Source organism: Hirsutella rhossiliensis, assembly GCF_020360975.1.
Source record: "Hirsutella rhossiliensis strain HR02 chromosome Unknown scaffold00032, whole genome shotgun sequence".
Taxonomy (NCBI): Eukaryota; Fungi; Ascomycota; class Sordariomycetes; order Hypocreales; family Ophiocordycipitaceae; genus Hirsutella; species Hirsutella rhossiliensis.
In genome coordinates, this window is record NW_025408698.1 from 1 (window position 1) to 22,614 (window position 22,614).

General features: G+C 56.5%; 8 protein-coding genes across 8 annotated transcripts; 2 read left to right on the forward strand and 6 right to left on the reverse strand.

Annotated features, from left to right (window-relative positions):
* Positions 1-542: 542 nt before the first annotated feature.
* HRG_11976 (male sterility protein) lies at positions 543-1,375 on the reverse strand (the record flags this gene model as incomplete). Its single annotated transcript, XM_044870446.1, has 4 exons — positions 543-565; positions 648-800; positions 854-1,225; positions 1,282-1,375. The coding sequence occupies 4 exons, from the start codon at positions 1,373-1,375 to the stop codon at positions 543-545; spliced, it is 642 nt and encodes a 213-aa protein (XP_044714454.1).
* Positions 1,376-2,576: 1,201 nt separating this feature from the next.
* HRG_11977 (AMP-binding enzyme domain-containing protein) lies at positions 2,577-3,457 on the reverse strand (the record flags this gene model as incomplete). The annotated part of the gene is made up of 3 exons (XM_044870447.1): positions 2,577-2,733; positions 2,780-3,075; positions 3,131-3,457. The coding sequence occupies 3 exons, from the start codon at positions 3,455-3,457 to the stop codon at positions 2,577-2,579; spliced, it is 780 nt and encodes a 259-aa protein (XP_044714455.1).
* Positions 3,458-4,122: 665 nt separating this feature from the next.
* HRG_11978 (uncharacterized protein) lies at positions 4,123-4,440 on the reverse strand (the record flags this gene model as incomplete). The annotated part of the gene is made up of 1 exon (XM_044870448.1): positions 4,123-4,440. The coding sequence occupies one exon, from the start codon at positions 4,438-4,440 to the stop codon at positions 4,123-4,125; it is 318 nt and encodes a 105-aa protein (XP_044714456.1).
* A 1,405-nt stretch (positions 4,441-5,845) lies between these two features.
* HRG_11979 (glycosyl hydrolases family 2 domain-containing protein) lies at positions 5,846-7,661 on the reverse strand (the record flags this gene model as incomplete). The annotated part of the gene is made up of 10 exons (XM_044870449.1): positions 5,846-5,909; positions 5,972-6,114; positions 6,180-6,251; positions 6,332-6,359; positions 6,424-6,757; positions 6,808-6,825; positions 6,882-6,940; positions 7,047-7,058; positions 7,126-7,297; positions 7,361-7,661. The coding sequence occupies 10 exons, from the start codon at positions 7,659-7,661 to the stop codon at positions 5,846-5,848; spliced, it is 1,203 nt and encodes a 400-aa protein (XP_044714457.1).
* Positions 7,662-11,726: 4,065 nt separating this feature from the next.
* On the forward strand, positions 11,727-12,975 carry HRG_11980 (uncharacterized protein; the record flags this gene model as incomplete). The annotated part of the gene is made up of 6 exons (XM_044870450.1): positions 11,727-11,736; positions 11,795-12,036; positions 12,162-12,208; positions 12,366-12,521; positions 12,611-12,743; positions 12,925-12,975. 6 exons carry the CDS (start codon positions 11,727-11,729, stop codon positions 12,973-12,975), a joined length of 639 nt encoding a protein of 212 aa, XP_044714458.1.
* A 1,040-nt stretch (positions 12,976-14,015) lies between these two features.
* Positions 14,016-15,915, reverse strand: HRG_11981 (siderophore iron transporter; the record flags this gene model as incomplete). The annotated part of the gene is made up of 4 exons (XM_044870451.1): positions 14,016-14,266; positions 14,314-14,970; positions 15,070-15,428; positions 15,485-15,915. The coding sequence occupies 4 exons, from the start codon at positions 15,913-15,915 to the stop codon at positions 14,016-14,018; spliced, it is 1,698 nt and encodes a 565-aa protein (XP_044714459.1).
* Positions 15,916-17,883: 1,968 nt separating this feature from the next.
* Positions 17,884-18,420, forward strand: HRG_11982 (uncharacterized protein; the record flags this gene model as incomplete). Its single annotated transcript, XM_044870452.1, has 1 exon — positions 17,884-18,420. The coding sequence occupies one exon, from the start codon at positions 17,884-17,886 to the stop codon at positions 18,418-18,420; it is 537 nt and encodes a 178-aa protein (XP_044714460.1).
* Positions 18,421-18,801: 381 nt separating this feature from the next.
* On the reverse strand, positions 18,802-21,485 carry HRG_11983 (coatomer WD associated domain-containing protein; the record flags this gene model as incomplete). Its single annotated transcript, XM_044870453.1, has 9 exons — positions 18,802-19,122; positions 19,358-19,501; positions 19,578-19,800; positions 19,853-19,922; positions 19,997-20,015; positions 20,066-20,317; positions 20,370-20,477; positions 20,529-21,412; positions 21,461-21,485. The coding sequence occupies 9 exons, from the start codon at positions 21,483-21,485 to the stop codon at positions 18,802-18,804; spliced, it is 2,046 nt and encodes a 681-aa protein (XP_044714461.1).
* Positions 21,486-22,614: the final 1,129 nt, after the last annotated feature.

Below are 22,614 nucleotides of genomic sequence, written 5' to 3' on the forward strand. Positions count from 1 at the left end.
GTATGTCGTCTTCCAACGAAGACCATTGTGTAACCTGCCCTACCCGCCGACAAAGTCAGGGCTTTTATCCCTCCGCGTCCTATCCATCACGGTCATTACTCTCCTCTCTCGCAGCCTTTGTTCAGTACTTGGCTCAAAATGCCCATTGGGAGCACCATAGCTCCACCAGACTTGGGTTAATCTTCTCCATCTTCCGCATCATTGCACTATTCTCCCTTGCCCGCTTGGTTTCGAAGGCGTCGAGTGACGGCCGGCTTTATACGGCGGCGTCTGCCTGTGTATCAAGCAGCTTGATGGAGGGTTCTTCTCCAGGTCAGCGTTGTCGGTGGCGCTCTTCTCGAGAACGTCGAGCCACTCTTCCAAGCTCACAAAGCTTCTTGATTCTGTCGCCATAATATTTCTTGACGGCGTGGGCAACTCTGTCCAGTCTGTCTTGGCGGATTACAAGCATGGTAGTAGCCAGATATCTCAGAGGCCGGCACCTTGGCTGTCACTCCCGCGATCTCAAGATGACGCTTGCGGTATCTTCAATAGGGACCCAATCAACAACGTGTCGCGGTCCAAGCTGGTCAGGAAGGACTCCGAGGTGACTGGCACTAGCGACGAGACTCGGGTAAAACTCCTGCTTGTTCCAAGCTCCTTCTTACGGGGCCACCGATTTGGCCGACCCGGATCACCGCCGTCGACAGCCCACACTTCTCGCGCCTCGTCCAGGATCAAGCTGCTGACCGCTTTAGACCGTCCGTAGCCCATGGTTGGCAGGTTGAGATCGGTAAAGCCAGTCTCTGGCACTTCGTCGTCTGAAGACCAAGTACCGGCCGTGCTAACGCTGGAGAGGAAAAGGACGGCACACGCTTCTTGGCTGCGGCGGCAAAGTCCACAAAGTGACGCACACCCTTGATATGCGGCTCAAAGGACCCGACGCTGATGTTGAAGTTGACCGGCCATGCGTTGTGAATGATTCGGTCAGCCTCATGCAGGAGGTTGTTGTACATCTTCTCCTCGACGCCCAATCTGGGCTTGGAAAGGTCCGCTTGCACAAACTCGACTTTAGAAAAGTCTTGGCTCAATCCTCGTTCTCCGCTGACGCCAGGTTGCCGGGAGCGGCCTCCATCCGAGCCTCGGTTCAAGGCCACAATCTTCTTCACCTGAGGGGAGGAGCACATCATGTCCAGCATGTAGGCGCCCAGTGATCCCGTAGTACCGGTCAAAAGCACTGTCTGGCCTTCAAAGAGTGGCTCTTGCTTGCCTGAGACGGGAGCTGGCAAATCGCTCGTGTACTTGGACAGAAGTCTCTGCGCAATGGAGACTTCACTCTCCGCTCTTTGCCCCCGATCGAAGACCCATTGACCACGGCAAGAAGATGTGCAGCCATCTGCGAAGGAGTAGGGTTGGCGTAAATGTCGTCCAGGCGCTACTGATTCGGGTTATCGGACGGATGGGCAGCGTCCACGCCGGAGCGCAGCATGTTTGCCATCTGGATGACTTGGGCAGAGTCGATGCCAGCGCTGAAGATGTCGGTATCGCCCTCCAGCTCCGGGGCCCAAACTTTGTTTGCAGCAAGTCAATTATGGAGCCAGTCAGCTTGTCGGCACTGTCGAAATCGAGGGCGATCGGGCCCGACGCTCCACCGGACCATGCGTTCTCGTACAGTGTGTCGATCTCATCCTTGTAGAGCTGCAGGGCGGCGGCTCGCTGAATTGACCCTTTCCAGCTCGAGGAAACGGCTTCGCGGGATCGGTCAGTCCGGCAAAGGACCGATTGATGCGGCCGAGCCACCGTCTCCTTGTTGATTTCTTCGACGAGCGGCCACAAATCCTCGAGGAACTTCTCTTTCCTCGTCGCTTGTCGGGTGGGAGGCAGGCTCAACCAACAGTGCAGGCTGGAATCTCTGGTGTCCGACAACGACGGCACCCTTCACGTTGCGTGCGCAGTGACGGCTGCCTCGATGCTGACGGGGTTGAGCTTTTCGCCATTGGAGAAGACGATGATGTTGTCAATTCGTCCCTGGTACATCCAATGGTCCGGGAGATCGGGGTGGCGCTTGAAGATGTCCTGGTCGCCCATTCTTGCGCGTCTGGGAAGGTATAGAAGACGCCTTGCTGTCGACGCCCGTTGGCGTCCTTCCGAACGAGACAAGCTCATGGACACCATCGTCATCTTCCAGCGGGCGCCAGTCTGCCCCCATAACATCCATATTGAAAAAGTACTGCCACAGCTTGGAGTTCCGTTGGAAATACCGAGGGGGAAATGCCTGTAGACGAACATGTTAAACAAAATCGGCATTGAATTTTTCATTGAATACTTACTCTGTGGACGCCATGGAGTTCTCCAAGGTGACTCCACGTTCGACAAGCATGTCGCCAGCTGCCTTTGAGAGAGCGCCTGGAAAGGTTTAGCCACAGGGAAACGAGAAGACTCGGGCGTAGAATCTTACCTCCTCCAAAAGACACAAAGTTCAACTTCCTGAGCGTCTCGATACCCTCCTCGGTGTGGCTCAATTCCTCCATGATCGAAGGAGGAGGAGAGCGGCGTCAGCTCAGACTGGGCAAGGCACTGGATAACAAGATCAGAGTTTAGCGGGCGCTCAGGGATGCCAAGTGCGATGGGCTGTCCGTAAAAATGGCCATCGACAAGAACACGTAGACGGCGGCCGCGTGGAACATTGGCATTGGGAGGAACAGTCTCGTGGACCTGTCGCTCCATTCCTGCAGCGAGAACTTGGCGCCATGGCTCGTCGGGAGAAAGCGAAACGCGTCCGCGATGGCAAAGGCCCTGCCTGACGACGATGGGCTTGGGTATACCGGTCGATCCACTGGTGTGAAGGACGACCATGGGATCCCACTGCGCTTCTTCAAACGACTTGCTGTACGGGAACAGTTGTGGCTCGGCGTTGAGCCAAACATCTGCGCTTGGAGCCGCGAAAGCCTGCAGCTTTCTCTTCTTCATCCAGGTTTGGACGAGTTGGCGGTTCGCCTCGGCGTAGTAAAACGCGTTGCAGTTGGTTGCCTCGAACAGGGAGAGGAAGCCTTCAAGACTGTTTCGCGGCGAAACGAAGAAAGCCTGGTATCCAGCCTTGACGCATCCCAGCATCATGATGAGGTAGCGAACATCGTTGGGTCCGATGTACCCAACGGTAGGGAACACCCGCAGGCGCAGGTCCGAGTTTCTTTGTGATTTCTCCGGCAACATGGTTGATGGCGTTGTAGATTTGCTTGTAAGTCACCTTGGCCCAGCCGTCCTTGGCCTCGGAGCCATTGGGAGTGAAGACGAAGGGACGCGACGGCTCGTTTTTGGCCAGGTCCTCGATGATGTTGATAGCCAGGCGACGGCCGTACGGCTTGTCTGCCAACTGGCCATTGCCGGCGCCAGCCAGGTCACTCAACTGCTGAGACCTCTGTCCAGGGTTGAGTTGTTGGTTTGGACCGGCCGGTTGGGGCAGCTGGGCTGACAGCATTGTCCCGGAGTGCGTGGATGCCTTGAATAGAGACTAAGGGTAGGGCGCTCAGGATAACGGGTTCAGGGGCTCATCAAATGCTTGGGGCGGCAGGATTGAACAGGATCCATTGGCCTGGCAAAGTTATTTGGTATATATAAGTCCTTAGACGGAACGGCATAAGAAATATTAAGGCTGTTCGGTCCAGGTCAAAGCAGGATATACGCACCCGGAAGCGGGTGCACCATTGCGTAACACTGCTCGATAAGCTTTCCCATAGACGACATACGCCGACTCCCCATTCTCGGGGACCTACGGAGTTTCCTGCCAAGCCTTCATGACCGGGATAACATGACGGCATCGGTAAAGTTCAAGCAAAACCCACTAGCCTCTCGTTTTGAACGTATCCGGAGTGCTCTTATCGCCCTGTCCGTTTCGACAAGGTCGGATGAGACTTTGAAGTAAGGCCGGATCTGGTCATCGCCTCATGTTCGTTAAACGGACTAGATGCGGAGGGTGAGGATCGGCAGCGGGAACATACAACAGGCCAAATTTAGAGTATTGTCTGTCATGATTGCACGCGGGTGAACATGTCTCGGAGAAGTGTTGACATGCATAATTCACGAATCTTTAACCTAGTCTAGCCGTTGTCCTTGGCCCTCCTTAACGCCATCGTTCACGAAGCTTCATTTTCCTGCTGACCACTGCTCCTTGACGGTTCCCTTCAAGGCCACCGGACGGACATTTGTGAAGTTCTTGATATCCGCCATGATCTCTGCTCCTTCTTCTTGCATAGCCTTCTGGTACGCCTCCATGCTGGTCCACCGCATGACGCACATCAAAGCGTATGGTGAATCTTCGGTCATTTCTACCACGTCCCACGACTGGAAACCGTACTTTGCCCATTTCTGATTGCACAGCGGCATGTGAGTCGAATAATAGTGCGAATGGTTGAATTGTAGGTCCGGAGACCGGGCATATGTAATCATGACAATGGCCGGCATGGCTGGACTTTATTTTCGGTTGAGCGGTGGGAGTTTGTGTTGAGAATGTGCGCGTAGATGAGTCGGTGGACAGTACAATATTTGGCCTTCTTACCCGTCGCTATCCAGCTACGTGCCGCTCGAGATTTATAGCATGCTACAGCGGTATACATGCGTAGCTGATGTAAACGCCGAATGGAGAAAGGTGCTATTAATCTTTGGAGAAATAAAGATGTACACCCTTCTTACCGGTAATTTGATTCTATGGTGCTAGGGAATTCCAGAGTTTCAACCTCTACGAGTCCGGACTTGATGGTTACGGATCCGGCCACTTCGAGGCATGCGCACGCCTTGCACCCACACCATATCCACAAGACAGGCCACTAGGGAACAACTTGGTCGGGTGCCATCCGCCAACCACTCGTAAGTCTTTCTCCCTTTCCCGTCGAGAGACAAGGACAGTTGGCGGGGGCGATGTCGCGGAAGGGCAGCTCGCCTGTTCTCGTTCAGCTGAATAGGAGTGACGTTGCATGATTATAGCGCTCAAAGCATTCCTGTCATGTCCACGAATGTATGCCTGCACAGGTTGTTTCTTGCATTACGCAAAATGAATAAGTATGACAAGGATTTCAGCATCATCAACGCTCCATCTAGCAGGCGGACTAAGATGCGCTGTTCCTCCAAGCCGTTACATAATTAATGGATGAAAATCCAGTGTCGGCCCCAAAACCACATGTAGAGGGCCAGGCGCCGCAGCCGACGATAATAAGGCCCTGGTCTCTTCCCAAGGGTTGTCTCCAGCCACCCGCACATGAACGCGAGCTGTCACCTCCGTGCACTCGCCGCTCTCTCACCATCCCAGTCATGCCAATGCCTCCTGAACTAATATCCGAATCAACATGTCCCAACAGCTAAAAGAGCATAGGGACAATGCTCCTTACTGCAGGCACAGCAGCTGAACATCAACCCGTCCTCATAATCCGGATTGTCGTTAAAACATTCATGATTAGCGTACCCCTCGTGCGAGCGCAGCCCGGTAAAGGAGCGCGATGTCGTCCTTCCACTGCTGCACATCTGGACGCAGCAAGCGGCGATCGTATGTGTACAGCCCGTTAACCTCACCCTCAACGTCCGTTGTTTGGGTCCAGACGCCTCCGCTGCATGCATACCGCTCAACTTGCTCGCGCAGCTCCATAAAGACGCTAGCTCTATAGTTATAGGCGTTTAGGTCTTTGCTGACCTCGTATGTCTGGTTGATTGTGTCTATCGCCTGCTGGACTTTCCAAAGGCTGAGCACGAGTGAAACCGTTAGCAGCCGAAACGGCGTCAGAACCTTGAGCGCGTAAAGAACAGGGCCAACTCACTGATCGGCTGAAACATTGTGGCCAATTCCCCAAACTCGCCCTGGAAGCCAATTCGCGTTGGATCATACGGGGAAGATGCAATGGAATAAAATGGCGTGCCTGGGGATTCGCGTAATGGTGGTTATCCTGGGATCAACGGTGTCAGTTTGCAATTAAGTTTCCCTGTTTTCTTCGCGGCATAAGCTTACGGAAAAGTCCCAAACCCGTGATCGAACCAGCCTGTCACGGAGTCAATCAACCTCGTAGGGTCAATGCTGCGCACGACATCAGTGAGTTGCCCTTCGGGATACGGTGCGTTTCTCCGCTGGCCCCAGCCTTCGTTGTAAATGACCTGTCAAGCAGCACGTTAGCTCATTGACTCTAACGATTCGTTCACCCTGCCTCGCCACGTCTTACCCAGGTCACAATGGACGGATAGCTCTTGTGCTCGCTGATGAGGACTTCAAGCTGGCGCTGAAACTCCTTTTGCTGTGCGTCATTGGGTAGCCGGTTGAAGTCATCCGGCAAGCTTGGCATATCTTGAACAACCATCAAGCCTATTTCATCACATGCTTGATAAGAAGATCGGGCTCAACTCTAAGAGTTCATTGCGTGAGCACGGCGGTGAGTCTGGGCGAAACGTCACGAGCACGAGACTTACTTTCGAACCATGTTGAAGCCCAGGGACTTGAGCATCTTCAGGTCATAAATCATAGCCTCACGACTGGGCGGCGTGTAGAGCCCATCGGGCCAGTATCCTTGATCGAGAGTGCCGAACAGAAAGACAAAGTCCCCGTTCAGAAGTGGCCGCTGAATGCCGTTGACGAGGCCCTTGGAAATCGTTCGGAATCCGGTATAGCTTTGGACTTCGTCTTCGCCCATCTTGATGGTCATGTTGTACAGAGTGGGCGAAGATGGCTCCCAAAGTTCGGGGTTGTCCACCTCAAACTGGAGTTCCGTGTCGGCATTTCCTCTTCGGCGAGCAACCACGTGCCCTTTTCGGTTGTAGATGGAAACTTCGATGGGGTTTCCTCCTCTCGAGAACTATGAGCGGTCAAGGTGACTGGGCGAGGTCAGCATCCACAGTTGTGTCTATTTCCATCCCGCGGGCATGCGTACCGATTCCGTCCATGCCGGCCGCCACGTCGAGTTGCTGGATGTGGTCTCTTGAACGCTCTCTAGCCACACCGTCTGCCAGATTCCGAGCACGGCCTGTACCAAATGTGTCTTGGATTCTTGGTTTGTTTGCCGACGGGAATGACCTCGGAGTCGGAAGGATCGTACACGAAAACCAGTCTGCGTTCAACCATCGGTCAGATCCACAAGACATCAGCACGCAACTCGCGGAGAAGAGTGAGCTTACAGTTCGTTGTCCTCGTCAAACTTGACTTGAGCCGTCACGTCGAGGCTGAATCGAAAATATCCGCCAACATGATTGCCAACTTTGACTCCGTTGACAAAAACGGTGGCGTCATAATCCACGGCTTCAAAGTGGAGGTGACCGACTTCCTTCCCATTCCTTTGAAACTCGAAAGCTTCTCGCAAACCACATGCGTGTTACGTTGAGAGCTGGATCCCCGACAGGCCGCTTTCGATACATGACGGGACCAGGACCTCGCGCTCAAGGAGACCGCCGGGGAGCTTGTCGATATCGGCGGCGCTCCTGGCCTCTTGATACGTCCAGATTCCGTTCAGGTTCTGCCAGACATCTCTACGGAGCTGGGGGCGAGGATGCTCGGGCCAAGGGTCTCTGCCGACCTTGTATGTCCAGTCCGTGTCCAGGGGCGGCGTCTGGACCCTGTACGGCACGGGAGCGCGCTTAAAGACGGACTGCAAAGATCCCGCAGCGACTGATAGCCAAAATAAGCTGCTCCATAGGACCGCATGTAGGAGTTGCATGACGACTAGAGTCGAAGTCAACTAACGAAACGGGCCGGATGTTAGCGCCCGTGGATTGTAAGCCGTGGTCAGGGGAGACCGAGTGACAAAATACGGTCGAGGAAGAACAAGAATAAAAGCATAGATGCCACGGTGGCAGGGGTAGGTGGAATGGCAGGGAGGCGTCCTTGCCGAGCCATGGAATGCTATCGTTCAGTCTATTATACTTCGTAGACACAGCACCATCGCCCCTCCTGGCTGGAGGGAGGCTGGAGGCTGTGTGATCCCCCTCAGCTTGTAGGGACCTGGTTTTATGCAGTCATCGTTGAACTGCTGCCACAAACAGTGTATCTTGGCTGCCGGTCTCATGTCGGCGGCAGACTGCGGCGAGTGCCGTTGTCCGACACAGGCGCATTGCTGGCTGCCAAGAGACGCCCAAGGCAGAGCCGGACCGCCAGGTCCTGTAGTCAGACGCGTGTCTTGTGTGACCTCCTGGACAGTCGGGCGGACGCGTTTTACCCGGAGTACTGCTACCCCCTAGATACCCCACGGAAGCTAGCTTGTCGCCCGGAATTTGACACCCTTGTTCGTACGTCCGGAGTACTCCCCGCTCATCAGCCGGCCTGTGCAGATCAGACGCAGGGCTGTTGTTGCGGGGTCACATCGTCGATCTTTGCAGGGCCTGGATCCAGGATCATGGGTCATATGAAAATGTCTTGTGGCCCCTCAGGCATCGGCTCCATGAATGGCTTGCCAAGGCTCATCCGGGCCTGTGTCGTCCGGTCGTCTGATGCCACCGCTTGCTGACCTTCCCCATCAGGCAGAGAGCATGTACGTTTAGGCCAGCACCTGAAATTAAGGTTATTTAACAACCAAGCTTGTCGGTTCGTAATGACGCGAGGCTCTTGGGCCCATGACGTATTTCCAGCAGTCCTCCTCCACGCTTTCAGTCGGGTCAATCATAGCGAGTGGTGTGTGGAAGCATTGTTGGTGTCTGGTGGTGGCTTCACCACCCTGAAAGTAAGCGAACGTATCAGTGCCAGCACTGGATGCCTTTAGTTCCCGCGTCTTGGATAGTTCGAGATCATCAATGCTGGCCTCTACTGCGCGCTGGTTTCATGTCGCTTTCGTGTCGTTCCAGAACCGAGCTCTGGAAATATTCATGCGGTCACCCCTTCGCTTGATGTAATCTCGTGAGCTCATGTTGCAACACGCAATAAGTTCTTGGGTTTCATTGACACGTCTCTGTTTGGATTATCGGCGGCGACTGCTTCATGTGCTGTGGCAGATGGTGTTGTGGTGCACACGAGCGTCTTGGTGATCAAACCTGAATTCAGACTTGGTCGGAGACATGTTGACAAATCCCCGGCCATTTGGATTGACATCTCTGCTCTTATGCTGGCTGGCCGAGTTCATATGGGTATGCCATACAGACGTACCTCTGGGAGGTAAATCAAGAAAATCAGAGCCTTGAACAATGCACGCTACACCTGGTTGCTAATAATCCCTACACGTAGTCTCGCACATCCAAACAGCCTGATATACAGGTCCTCTGAAGTACTCGATCTTCGACCAAAGGCAAAGGCTCAAGCAGACAGTGCTGGCTTAGCTGGTAGGCAGCCGATGCCATCGATGACAGCTCGAAATTTGATTCTTACACCTTATCGAAACCATCTGAACATGAAGCCTGCAAGATGTCTCATCGATAGCCAGTCTAAATGTCCATGTCCAGATCTTGACAAGCTCCTCGACAACCCTTCCTCTCGGTCTCTCACTGTTTCCCCATTGGCGCTTCTTCATGGTGAAAAGAGTCCGGCGAGCGGTTCGTCGCGTATTCCGCCGTCTTCCGTGGCTTCAACTTTCTTTTCTCGACGCCAGTTCAATTCACATACTTGCGAGAGGCGGGTAGCAAAGCTGGCGCCCAATCTCAATAGAGACACAATTCAGGGCAACGACAAGTAGAGACAAGCACCTCGGAAAACACGCTTGCGATCGAGTCTCGCGTGCTTGTGTGCAACATCCGCATGTCTCACGAGTGGCCGGCTCATACGTGAAACTGGCTTATCCCTACCGTTGACGCATTGACGCATTGCCACGAGACACTTTACAGCAGTCGGATGCATCTAGAACCAATGGATCAAGGCTTGGATAATCCGTCGTCCTGACCGGCGGAGCGACTGAGGTAGGCGACGGCGTGGGCTTCTCCTCAGAAAACAAGTACCGTCCGACCTCGATGCGTCTATGCAACGCTGCGAGGCTTCAGTTGATCTCGAGTTTACCGGCCGGATGGCCGCAGCGATAAACGAGCATCATGGCTTCATCAACAACTACCACGTGTGCCAGTTGGAGATTTCCCCTTGCGATATGCTGATGAGATGGCATCCTGCGTCGTCCTCGGATCAGTATTCACCCCCGTGTATCTTTCCCATGGAAAGCTTCCCGCGATCAGCAAGTTGCGCATTCACGGATCGATACCTAGTATCGAACCGTGGACTTGAGCCAGGGTAAATGTCCCTTGGGCGAGATGATTGGCTTTCAATGTCTCACCCATGTTCATGTGCCGCGTGACGATGCGCTCAGTTGAGCATCCCGGAGCCTCGACCCAGCCTCAGCCCCAACAAGACCAGGGCTCAGAACCGAGATGGAAGCACCACGATCAGTTGCTTGTCCTAACTCGCGTGTTCGGAGCGCTTCCTGGCTTAGTACGCCGGCGAGTTCCCGAGGACGCCAACAAATGGAATACTCAAGGACATGAGCAGTCGTCGCATCGGCAGACATGAAATCATATAGTCAACCGTATTTGACGGAGGTGGAATGGCCAAACGGGTGTGAACGCCGTCCTGAAACGTCGTTTCGCGATCAATGACAATGATCCGAACTCCGTGGAATACGACAGCCACCCGGCACCGCTTCCCGGCTTGCTTCATTCGCAAAAGCAGCCCGGCTTCGGCCCACACTGTCACATGGCCCGTCGGACGGCGCACCGCGTCCCTCGCGCATCCGTTGTCTCCGCGTATGTACGTATCCGCCCCCGGCCCCGGCGCTGCGTTGTGCCTGCGCGGGACAGCAAACTCGCATCGTGCCATTATTCTGACACACATTTGGACACTTCCGGACTCCGCCACTTGACGATGCCGCTCCAACATGCATCGCCGAGCCCTGCAGGTGTTGCTTCCAAGCGACACAAATGGCAACCAATCATGTCGAGTCGCACTGCAACCGTATGGGTTTGGCTGGATGTCCAGTCGAGTTTGCTTGGCATATACTGGCGGTTGGGTATCGATGCCCATTGAGACGGCAGAAGCGGATGCAAAGAGGAGGTTGGGCAACATCTCGACGTCTGGCCTTTCTAACTTGAGCGTGCGTGCTCTTGAGCAGCTGCTACGTACATGTAAGTTGTCAGCAAACAGCGCTCATGAGCGGGTAGCACAAGCTAAGCGGGAAACCAAGTGCATGGATCAGACGTGAAACGCGGACGGCAGTGTTCAAGCCGCAGCTAACAACCTTTTTGCGTCGCGGCAAGGGGCCCAGTTATGTAGACGCGCCGTGGGTGCACAACCTCTCATGAGATTGCGTGCTCGACATCCTCCTTGACCTCATATGTAGCGGTGGCGTCATCCGCACCATCATCGCGTCAACTCGGCCTGGCCAGTTCCGACGTCGACCGGCGCAAGTCCCCTCGCAGATGGCACATCCGTTTTGGACTGGTATGGCGAAGCAATCAGTTGCATTTCGCAATATGTTGCGTGATGCGGTCACTGCGGGGATCTGGGCATGGACCCGTTGGAGACCGGAAAGGGGGGTGGGCTGTCAGTAGTCGGATTGAAAACCGGGGGAGCCAGGTCCAGCTCCATCCCTCGGCATCCATACATATATATCTAGAGCCGAGGCCCCCCCTCCACCGTAAAGACTGAGAGGTCCAAGACGACGACTCGCCTGCTTGCCATATACAGAATGGCGCCCTCACTTGTCGGGACAACCACTGAGGTCACGACTTCTTCCACTTACAAGCTCACATTCGGCAAGTACAAGGAGACGGACGGCACCTCAATCGACAGAGATGTAGAAACGGGCAAAAGGGCAACAATGCCGCCAGGTGATTATCCTCAGATTATCCCCTCGACGCAGAGACCGGAAATCGGAAGTTGACCCAGCATATCAGTACCTTCACTACTTGCCTACCTGGAACCCCGAGGAGAGATACCCCCCTCTCGAGCCCTTTGAACACTACGAACACGGCAAAGATGCCGACCCGTCTTTTCCCAACCTGCTGCCGCCGGGCACCTCCGTCACGGACCTCACCCCGACCATCGGCTCCGAGGTGAAAGGGATCCAGCTGTCCTCGCTCAGCGACGCCGGCAAGGACGAGCTCGCACTATACGTGGCACAGCGCAAGGTTGTTGCCTTCCGGAACCAGACTTTGCCGACCTCCCCATCTCCGAAGCCCTCCATCATGGCTCCTACTTTGGCCGACACCACATCCACCCGACATCGGGAGTGCCAGAGCTATCCGAGATCCAGCTCGTGCACCGCGGCGAGGGTGACAAGGCCAAGGAGGAGATGCTTCGGTACCACACGACCACGGTGGCCTGGCTCGGATGCCACGTACGAGCAGCAGCCTCCCGGCACAACGTTCCTCTACATCCTGAACAAGCCGGACACCGGAGGCGACACGCTTTTGTCGACGCCGTCCAGGCCTACAGGCGTCTGAGCCCGCTCTTCCAGGAGCGTCTTCACGGCAAAGGCCACGCACTCGGGCATTGAGCAGGTCAACGCCGCCGCCATCAGGGCCAGCATCAAGAGACGAGCCCGTCGTCAACGAGCACCCGATTGTGCGGACTCATCCGGCAACGGAGAAAAGGCTCTCTTTGTCAACGATCAGTGTGTGGTGTTCTGGACAAACGAAGCGCTCTGCATTCTGCTGGGTGGCTCGATGAACTCGACGTGGCTGACACTTGTTTGCTTGACAGTTACACGCGAGATTTTAGGGATGAAAAGGAAGAGTCCGACGCCATCCTCCAGTTCCTCTACAACCACATGGCGGTGCCGACTTCCAGGCCGGATCAAGTGGGAGGAGGAACGGTGGTCGTATGGGACAATCGGGTAACCCAGCACACTGCTCTGGCCAACTGGGAGAATGGACAGAGGCGTCACCTGCACGCATCACGCCACAGGCCGAAAGGCCATATGAGACGCCTTTTGATGGCTAAGAAGCCTAAGCTTGATGACGGACCGAGAACATGCCAATGATGACTTTGATGTTCTTCCATTGCCTCAACTCCAGGTCCAGACGTTGTTCAATCACTCGGCATATCATCCGGATCATAACACGTAGTACCAGAACAAGGCGGTCTCTTCCTTGTGCTCCTGCACTCCCATGTAGAGCAGCTCGTCGTAGCCGCCAAACCTGAGGCCGAGTTTCTTGTAGAAGCGACAGCCGCGACATTATTGGACTGCGACTCGACTCGGATGCCTGCCACGCCAATCTCCGCGCCCAGCCGACGACGGCGCCGAAGGCGTGGCGCCGTTGCCTGCCCCCGAACCTCGACGTCCAGCGCAATGGTGTGCAGGAGCGCCACGTTGTTCCAGTCCTTCAGCGCAAACGCATAGCCATGACCTGCTGGCCGTCGGTCAGCGCAAGAAAGCCTATCGGGTCGTCGGCTCGGCAAAGTCTTGCTCGTCGAAGCCGTATGTTTTTCGAAGGTGGGAACGGGCGTCGTCTTGATCTCTTGGCCAGAGGCGAGGTGGTCGTATGGCGGCGATAACTCTGGACACTTCAGGAAAAATCCCGGTCGGCAATGTCCTCGGCCGTCAGCCGCGCTATCCTGGCCACCTTCATCGATGCTGTGCAAGACTTGAGCACCGGCGACTATCCAGGCGGGTACTGCGTTACCCCGGCAGTATATTGTATAAGCAATAAACCGCCAGGTTGGAACTCAATGGTGTGGCCTTGTCTCTGTTCGCGGGGCGGCGAGTGTCGATGGGGCCGTGTAAGTGCGCCTTTCGTTGCCGAGGATGAGCATCAATGACAAGGTGCCTGCAGGACACTGAGGTACTGGAAATGCATGTCAACGGGCAAATAATGAGTCATCGGCGACAGCCTGAGACGTTGCTGTCCATTGTACGGAGTTACACTTGTCTCATTGTGCATCATCCACCGCGCTCAGTTCCGACCAGCCTCTCACAGACACCATATAAGAACGGTCTCTCTTCCGCTCTGTCCATCCATTTGACCCGTCGGACCAGACTTCAACGTCAGCATGTATCCTCCGACGGACCGTTTTGCATCCTTCTTGGCGTCGTCCTCCTCGCCTACGCCTACGGCCTCGTTTGGCGTTCACTCACTTCAGGCCACCATCAACGTGGTTCCGCCGTTCAGCCCATGTCGGCAAAGATTGCCGACGTCAGCCTCGGGGTCGCACAGGACGCTCCGCTGCATATCCAGTGCATAGTATACCCCATATCCAGTGAGTCGCATGCACTCTCAAGGGCGCTCAAGGTCGACATCCCCGTTTCAGAAGCGCTGTCCTTGGCCAGCGTCTGCTCGTTGCTCAGCTTGGGGTTGCGCAGCATCGCGGCAAAGATGAGGGCACGCAGAGGCAGACGCCCGTGATGCAGAGGATGCGCTGGATCGACTGGTACGCATCCACGACGGCTGTCCTCTCGGGCGTACCCACCGGATAGGCAGCAACAACGTTGGTAAAGGGGTCGGCGTAGGCCGCGGCGGCCAACGTCGAGTTGAGGTCGGCCAGCGTCTCGTCCAGCTTGGCGGGGAGTAACTGCGACCACATAGCCCCAGACACCGTGTTTCCAAGGGCGGAGCCGACATTGTACATTGCCAGATAGATGCCAGTCATGACGGCCAGGTTCTCGTGCTTGAGTCCGACCTGCAGCGAGGCCTGGGCGGTGTATGGAAACATGCCACCGGCGACACCTAGAAGCACCTGGGCGCCGATGACGCCGGCTCGGCCGCTTCCCGAAGTCGAGCCACGGTAGTGGATGAGAAGGCCAAAGGCGACCATGTACAGGGCGGTTCCGACAACGACAAAGATCTTGAGCCGGCGCACCTTGAAGACGACCAGGCCAAGGAGGTCCGACAATGACACTGGTGAAGGTAGAGGAGACGACGCGGGTGGCGGCCTTGACGGAAAAGTCAAAGGCGACCTGCAGCACGGTGAAGAAAGTCGGATTGCATGGTGAAGGCGAAGTTGAGGAAGATGGCGATGCCGAGGAGCCCAGACGGAGCGGTCCTTGATGAGGAAAAGGGCACCAGCGGGTGGCGCCTTGAGTTCCCAGAGGACGAAGACGGGGATGCACAAGACGCCGACGACTGGGGGCGATGACCGACGCGCTTCTCCACTTGCTCTGAAGCCTCCGGCAAGTCAGGGGCACGAGGATGAGGGCAAAGGGGCAACCATGAGGACGGGGCCAATGACATCGAGGAGCCAGAAGAGCTCCAGAGTCAAGCTGCGGAAGCCGAGTATCTCAAACGAGGAGCGATAGTTGGTCAGACGCCCCTCCTTGTGGGCACGGCGAGCGACGACGCCGAGGCTGAGGATGAGAGGCATGGCGCAGAGTGGAAAGATGATGCACCACATGGCAACGCCCCAGCGCCAGGTGGTGGCGGCGAGGACGGCTTCCGAGATGTTGCCACTGACCCAGGTGTTGATGATGAAGGGAAGGGCGGGGATGTAGCTGAAGAAGAGACGGGCACGGGTCGAGGAGATGTCGGCGATGATAACCTCGACGAGCAGAATAATCATGGTGTAGCCGATCTGGTAGATGACACTGCCACCAGCAAAGGTGTCGATGTTGTTGGACACGGCCTCGACAACGGTGCCGACAACGTAAAGGAAGACGGCCACGCAAAGGGCTCGACGCGGCCAAAGACGTCGGCAATCTTGGCCGACACAGGCTGGGCGGCGGCGGCAATGACGGCGCGAACCACGTTGATGGTGGCCTGAAGCGAGTGGACGCCGAACGAGGCCGATGCGACGGGCTGGTAGGCGTAGCGCAGGGTGCCGTCGAGCCCGTAGGCGTAGGCAGGAGGAAGACGCCTGAAAGATGCAAATACGGTCCGTCGGGAGATGCTCGCCGACAGGGCCTCGACGCGAGGCGACGCCAGGCGACGTGAGGTCCTGACGGCGGCGGCGGCCGAAGGGCGCCTGGATGGGCGCGATGGGCGGCGTTGTCGGCGTCGAGGGGATGGGTGCCGTCGTCCGCGCCGAGGTGGCGGGCGGCCTTCATCGGTATTTGGCGATGGCGACGTTGCCATGCTGACGGATGTGCGGGTGCGGTGATGATGATGCTGGTAGCTGATGAGTGTGGCGAGGAGGAGGAGGAGGCGGAGGAGGAGGAGGCGGAGGAGGAGGAGGAGGCGGAGGAGGAGGAGGACGAGACGACGTGGGAAGATTTCAGCAAGCAAGCCGGCAGCTAATGAAGCAGCTGGTCAGTGGCCGGTCTGTCGAGCAGGCAGGCGGTCGTTCTTAACTATACCAATAGAATGAAAAATAATACAGGCTCCGGATGCGGGTGGTCGTTCGGTGGAATCAACAGGTCGCGTGTACAGCAGTCTCGACCTCAACGTTGATGAGGCGACAATGTCTGTTCCAGTCTTGAAGCCTACTTTCCGCCTGTCACTGACACGCACAGCAAACTCTAGAAAAAAAGAGAAAGGTAAAATCTCGTGGCTGTTATCAGATGGATCTGATAATCATGCGACGGATCCGCTCGTTAGCTTCAGCTGGGCGTAGCGCGCCCAGCGGCGACGAGCCGAAAGGGCCGATGCCGCTTTGACCTTTCCATGCGGCTGGAGTCACCAGCCGGCCTGATGAAAAGGCGGAGGCGAGAGGAGATAATAAAAGACGCACGACGAAAAACGTGGTTGCCGGGAGGTCAGACGAGTGGGGGGTGGCGGCCGGATGTTGGGTTCAACCTCGAGACAAGAAGTCAACCCGACTTATGATATACATAATTACACAGTACATTACATGTAGGCTCTCCCGTGTGGCTTTCACCACGCCACCTGCTCGCTGTCGGTCGCAGGAAGCGAGAGCGAGCATGTACAGAACAGACTGTCGGCTCTTCATCTTCATCTTCTTGACAGCATGGGCTTCAAGACGTTCGGTGTCTTTGCTTTGCTCCGCCAAGAGCCCGCGGGCAACATTCACACCGAGACGGCCGACGACAAAGGCCTCTCTGGGTACGTACTCCGTACGGAGAGCAGCCTGCCTGGTACAGTACCTACCTATTGTACTGTACCGTACCTACCTTGGTAGATCGCCAACTGACTCGCGCACCGAGTTGCGGACAGCGACAACTAGTACGGGCAAAGCCCAGCGATAGCAGCAAATGCACAGCCGAGACACACATCCAGCCTAGCTGTATTAAGGTCACCGCTACAGTACGAGCGGATGCCACCGCTGATTGCCTCGGAATCCGGACCCGCTGCCAGCTTGGCCTGGTACAACCCGCCTGTGTCTCGACAGCCGGCTGGAGTGACGGGCAAATGGGAGACAAGGTCTGAGACAGGGTGCGAGATGGGATGCGTTCTCGTCGGATTGTTAATTAATTTAGCCTTCTGCCCAAGGGTTCATCCAGGCATCAAGCCCGCTTGCATTCCTTGAAACTCGTGGGCCCATGCTTAATGGTTCTGTATCCTTGCAGCGCGCACTCAAATTCGGGACGGAAAAAGAATGTCCCCACTTGCCCAAAACTCCCCTTGCCTTGAACATGACTACCTAATTACTTGCGAAACCGCCCGATGCGCCCTCGGATGAACCGTCCGCCTTCCTTTCTCGAGATTGGGTCGTGTGTTGCCATGCTCTCTCGCATTACAAGTGACTTGAAACCCGCCGCTTGCCTCTCTGTTGCTCCATCGAAAGCATCTTTCCCGAGGTTGAATGCCGAAGACATGGCTATTTCAGTCAGAGGCCACTCCCGTCACCCATGGGCCTCGAGTCATCGTGACAGGCTCACCTCGCTCCCTCTCCCGAGGCCTGACTAGTGTCTTTGTCTGATCTACGATCCGAACAACAGGAATCTGCCCTACCTCGATCCAGAAGTCCACCAACACTCGGCAATCGTGACACGGGACAGATTAAAAGCCCCTCCCTTTCCTCTCTCCCTTGCCTTCCCCCCGGCCTCTGCTCTCGAATTCTTGAAAACAAGCTGCCAACCACGCCTCGCTCGCCATCTCTCTTCTGACATCTTTCGCCTCGTCCTTCAAAAAGGAAACGCCGCCATGCAGTCCCGTCTCGCCGCCCTCCTCGCCGCCCTCGCCGCCGCCTCGTCGGCCTCGGCAGAAGTAAACTATCTGGCCGCCATGCCCGCCGCCCTCAACACCCCCCATGCCCTGCTCCCCCGGCAGACGGGAGGCGCCTCGCCCACCATCCCCACTGAGTGCTACAGCGCCATCGTCTCCCTCTTCAGCTCGTGCCCACCCCGCCCCGAGGTCCAGTCCGCCCTCGAGGCCGACCTCGCGCGCAAGCCGCCCGCCGACCTCTGCAGCTTCACCACCCCGCCCAACCTTTCCGCCCAGTTTTCCTCGTACAGCTCCCAGCTCGACTCGTGGTCCTCGCGCAACGCAAACCAGCTCACCGCCTGCTCCAACCTCCCCAACATAAACGCCTTCTCCGCCTGTGGTTCAGACCGCTCCAGCTCAACCCCCGCCGCCAACGCCGTCTCCAGCAGCACCCGGTCCGGCAACGCCCCGGCCCGCCAGAATGGCATGGCTGCCGCCGCCGTCGTCGCCTTTGGCTTGGCCGTTGCTATCTTGTAGAGACAGGAAAAGGAAGCAAGGGATGCATGTCGGTATTGAGCGACTTCTTCATCACTTTAAAGAATAATAGCATTGCATGTGGGTTGGTTCAGGCGCAAAGAGGTCAGCAATGATTTTCAAGCATCCCAACAACTTGCATATATATACTTGTCCATGTCACTTCAACTCAGTGCCTTCTGTGCATCTTTTTGATCAAAAAATAAAACATATAGTTTCGAGAACCGTTCTATCCAGTTCACTGGGCAGGCGCCAATGGTCGACAGTGACAGCGCCCATGGCTGGCTCGCTCCACCTTGCGGATTGGCCTGCTCCAGTATTGACATCTTCGTCCCGCCATCTACTTTTGCAACAGAAATACAGCAGAGAGCGCCTAGCCATTCCTCATCCTCCGCGTTCTCCTCGTCCTCCTTGCCTCGCCCCTCCGTCCTCCTCCTCCTCCTCCTCCGCGTCCACGGCCGGCGCCTGTTTCTCGGCAACGGGAGCCTCTCCATTTGCCCCCGCCACGTTCGTCTTGTCCAGTGCGTCGCCGCCTTCGCGTTCCGCTTGCAACCACGCGTCCCACTCGGGGAACAGCTCCGCGTCCTCGTCAGGGACCCCGATGAGCTTTGCCACCCGTCCCTTCTTGCCCTTGTCCAGACTCTCTTTCCAGTCCTTGACGATGGAGGCGGCCAGACTGGGCTTATGTTTGCGCGAAAAGCACCGCTTCGGCCAGACGGCCAGTCTTGGTCAGCATTTCGACGCAGCCGTCGACATCTCCCAGGAGCCAGTAGCATGAGAACGCGACATTGTGCGTTGCCCTCCGCTTGAGCAGCCAGCTTGAAAGCCCTTGCCGGTCGCCAGTGGACGAGTGCAGCAAAGCAGAGAGCCGAGGTCTTTGGCATGTGCGAAGCACTCCGCAGCAAGAGCCATCCCATCCCGCCAGAGCCGCGTCGCCTACCGTCTTCCACTTATGGTCCGCGTCCGCCTTGCGCGCCAGGTCCAGGGCGATATCGAGCTGGTTGAGGCCGAGCGAGGTCGAACTTGTGCTCCGGGTCTGTCGCCACCTCAAGGCCAACTCCTTGTGGCCTTGGCCTTCCAGAATCTCGCGATTTTGTTCAGCTGGTCCACGGGAATGGTCGGCAGCAGCTCGGCCGCCGTCTCCATGTCGTCGCGGGTACCAAGGTTTGGTATTCCAACACGGGAAGCGACAGGGCAAACGAGGTGACGTTGACATCCTTGTCCGCGAGGTAGATGCGAGAGTCTCTTTGGATGTATCCAAGGACATATATCGGCTTGTCAAAGTGGGAAACGGTATACGTCTGGTCGCCAACCAGGTAATTGAGTCGGTTCGTGCTATTGGTGTAGATGAAGCAGTCCCCGACCCATTCGCCTGTCCGAACACTGTCTGGGGTCAGCCTAGGCCGCTGAGGCGCGACGCGACCGCCGGGCTTACCTTTCGCTGATATCCGTGATGACTTCAAACGCGGCCTCGACGCCATCCTCGTTCACCTGACCGGCCTGCACTGCCTCGACATAGTTTTCTCAGGAGAATCGCAGCACGTAAAGGTGTCGTCGCATGCAATCGCAATAAGTTCACCGCTATCCGACCAATAGACCTGCGCAATGTCAGTGCCCCGAGTTCATCAGCTGTGGCAAGCTCACGAACCTGCTTGGGCTCAACCTCGATCCTTCGGACGAGGCCGCCCGTGGCCCAGTCGAAAAAGGAGACGCCGCCCTGACCAATGACGCCGAGCAAGACACCGCCGGTGAGGCCCTCCGCCTGGAAACCCACGTCCAGGCCGCCGCTCTTTTCAATAAAGTTCTTGTACACCTTGACGCTCATGGGCGATTCGCGGATAGCGAAATCGTTGCTGTTTTCCTTGGACGCCCAGACGAAATCCAGCGCAGAGCCAAAGGCCTTGTTGCGCCAGGCCAGAGCCGTGTAGATGATGTATTCGCCGTCTCCGCACACAGCGACGAAGCGGCCGTTGGGAGTGTAGCAGCGTCTGCGGATAGACTTCGCACGTTCCGAGGTCTTTGTGGGAGGCTGATTGGCTCATTGTCCTTGATGCTGGCATCTACAGACTTGTCAGCAGTCGAAGCTTTAGATACTCGACGCGCAGCTCAACTTGCCTCCTTGATGATGGAGGACACAACTTCGTTGTGTCTGGCCCAGATGAGTTTTCAGAGGCGTCCATGGACACGGCGGGCTCTTCGCGGCCCAGCTTGACGACGACGGCGCCATCGTCAAAGCCCACGGCGACGCCTTGCTGTCCCTTTTGATAGGCAATGCACCACGCTCGTTCGAGGCTGTAGTTCAGGGACTGTTCGAATCGGTACGTGTTCGCGTGCCAGACTCGGATGGTGCCGTCCTCGGAGCCGGAGATGATGACGGGCAACTCGGGGTGGTAGCATGCAAAAGAGACGTTGTTGGTGTGGCCCTCGAGGGTTGCAATCAACGACTTGGTCGTGTAGTCCCACACCTTGATGGTTCGGTCGTCGGACGTGGTGAGCAGGTAGGGCTTATCGGAGTGAGGGTAGTAGTCGACGTGGTTGACGCCCTTGGTCTCGTGCGCCTCCAGAGTGAAGTTGGCAGTGGCCGAGCCTAGGCTCCAGATCTTGACGGTGCGGTCGAGGCAGGCCGAGGCAAACGTGTTTGTGTCTTTGGGGTTGATGGCGAGGCCCATAACATAGTGACTGTGTCCCTCGTAGACCTGCACGCATTTCCAGCCCTTGTCCCAATCCCACAGCTTGATGGTCATGTCGTCGGACGCGGTGAGGATAAAGGGCAGGGTCGGGTGGACAGCGATGGCTCGAATGTAGTCCGGATGCGCCTCGAACGAAGTGATCTTTTCCGACGTGTTGTAGTTATAGACGCGCAATTGGAAGTCGTCGGAACCGCAGACGATCCAATTCTTGCGCGAGACGAATCGGCCGGCGCGAACGGGGACGTCGGTGAGCTCGAAAGTCTTCACGATTTGCTGCGTCTCGTAAGACCAGATGTATGCATGGCCTGCAGAGGTTTAGATGTGGCGAATAATAGTGAAGTCGGTGTACGCACCGCTATAGAGGTCGTGAGAATCCATGGCTCATGCGGGTGAAAGTCGATTCCCTTCACTCGTTCGCTGCGAGCGAACAGTTGGCGCTGTGAGGGCAGATGGAGAGTCAGCGCACAATCCTGGCCTAGAAGCCGGAGAGACTGGCACTGACCTTGACGTCCAATCTCATCGTGTCGGCGGGTGGATGCCCTGAGCTGCCGGTGCAAAGCTCTTATCCAGCCCGAGGATCGGCGACTCGAGGTGTAGACTGAGGAAGGGAGACGTGGCGGTCACCGGCGTAGTGGGCTTTCGCTCTCGCCAACAACCACCATGCAACAGGGGCAGGATCGGGATATTTTCAGGCAGAGGGAAGAGGCGTTGCTGCATCGATGGAGGCCGAAGGTATACAGCTGTTGTTGTCGTGCTGAAGCGAACCGAAAGGCTTGGGATGAGCTCGTGGGAAATGTGCGGTAAATGCCCCCATAGCATGGCTCTACCAGAATGGAAGGCTGCTGCTTCTGCCAGGCTGGCCACGCGCCTGGATTGTCAGGTATCAACCAGCTGCAGAACGGCGGGTACCTTGTGCTTGTACCTGCGGGGCTTCGAGATTCGCCTACGGGTTACTACGTGTCCATTGCTGTCAAGAGAACGATCAATTGCACCTGGATTGTCTCCCGGTACAAGGCAATTGATGGCTGCGTATCTCCTCTTATAGGACCAACTCGTGGACTACCTTCCTTGCCAGAGCCATGTTTGACCTCGATAGGGCCGCGTGTGCCCTTGGTCGGGAACGGGCTCAGACGGGTCAGATCTCGCCGCGGCTGCGCAATGAGATGGACGCCCCATTCGCTTGCTGGCTGCTCTCAGCACTCGCCATTTTGGACGAAAGCTAATACTCCGTACAAACACCTCTTGACCCCTTGCCCGAGATGTGCCTGGCAAGGTGCGCCTGGTCCTGGACATTTACAAGGTAGGAAGGTGGGTTAGTAATCAAATGAGGCCGCCCAGGCTCAGACCACAACCAATGACTCGTCTTATGTCGCCCTGCTGGAATTAAAGGGGAAAAGGGCGAATGAATATTTTCTTTTCTTCTTGTTTGAAGCAGTAGGCCCCTCTGCCCTCCAGTAAGCCGCATTCATTTGTTCGTATCCGTACTGTCCTGTGCGGATATGCACCG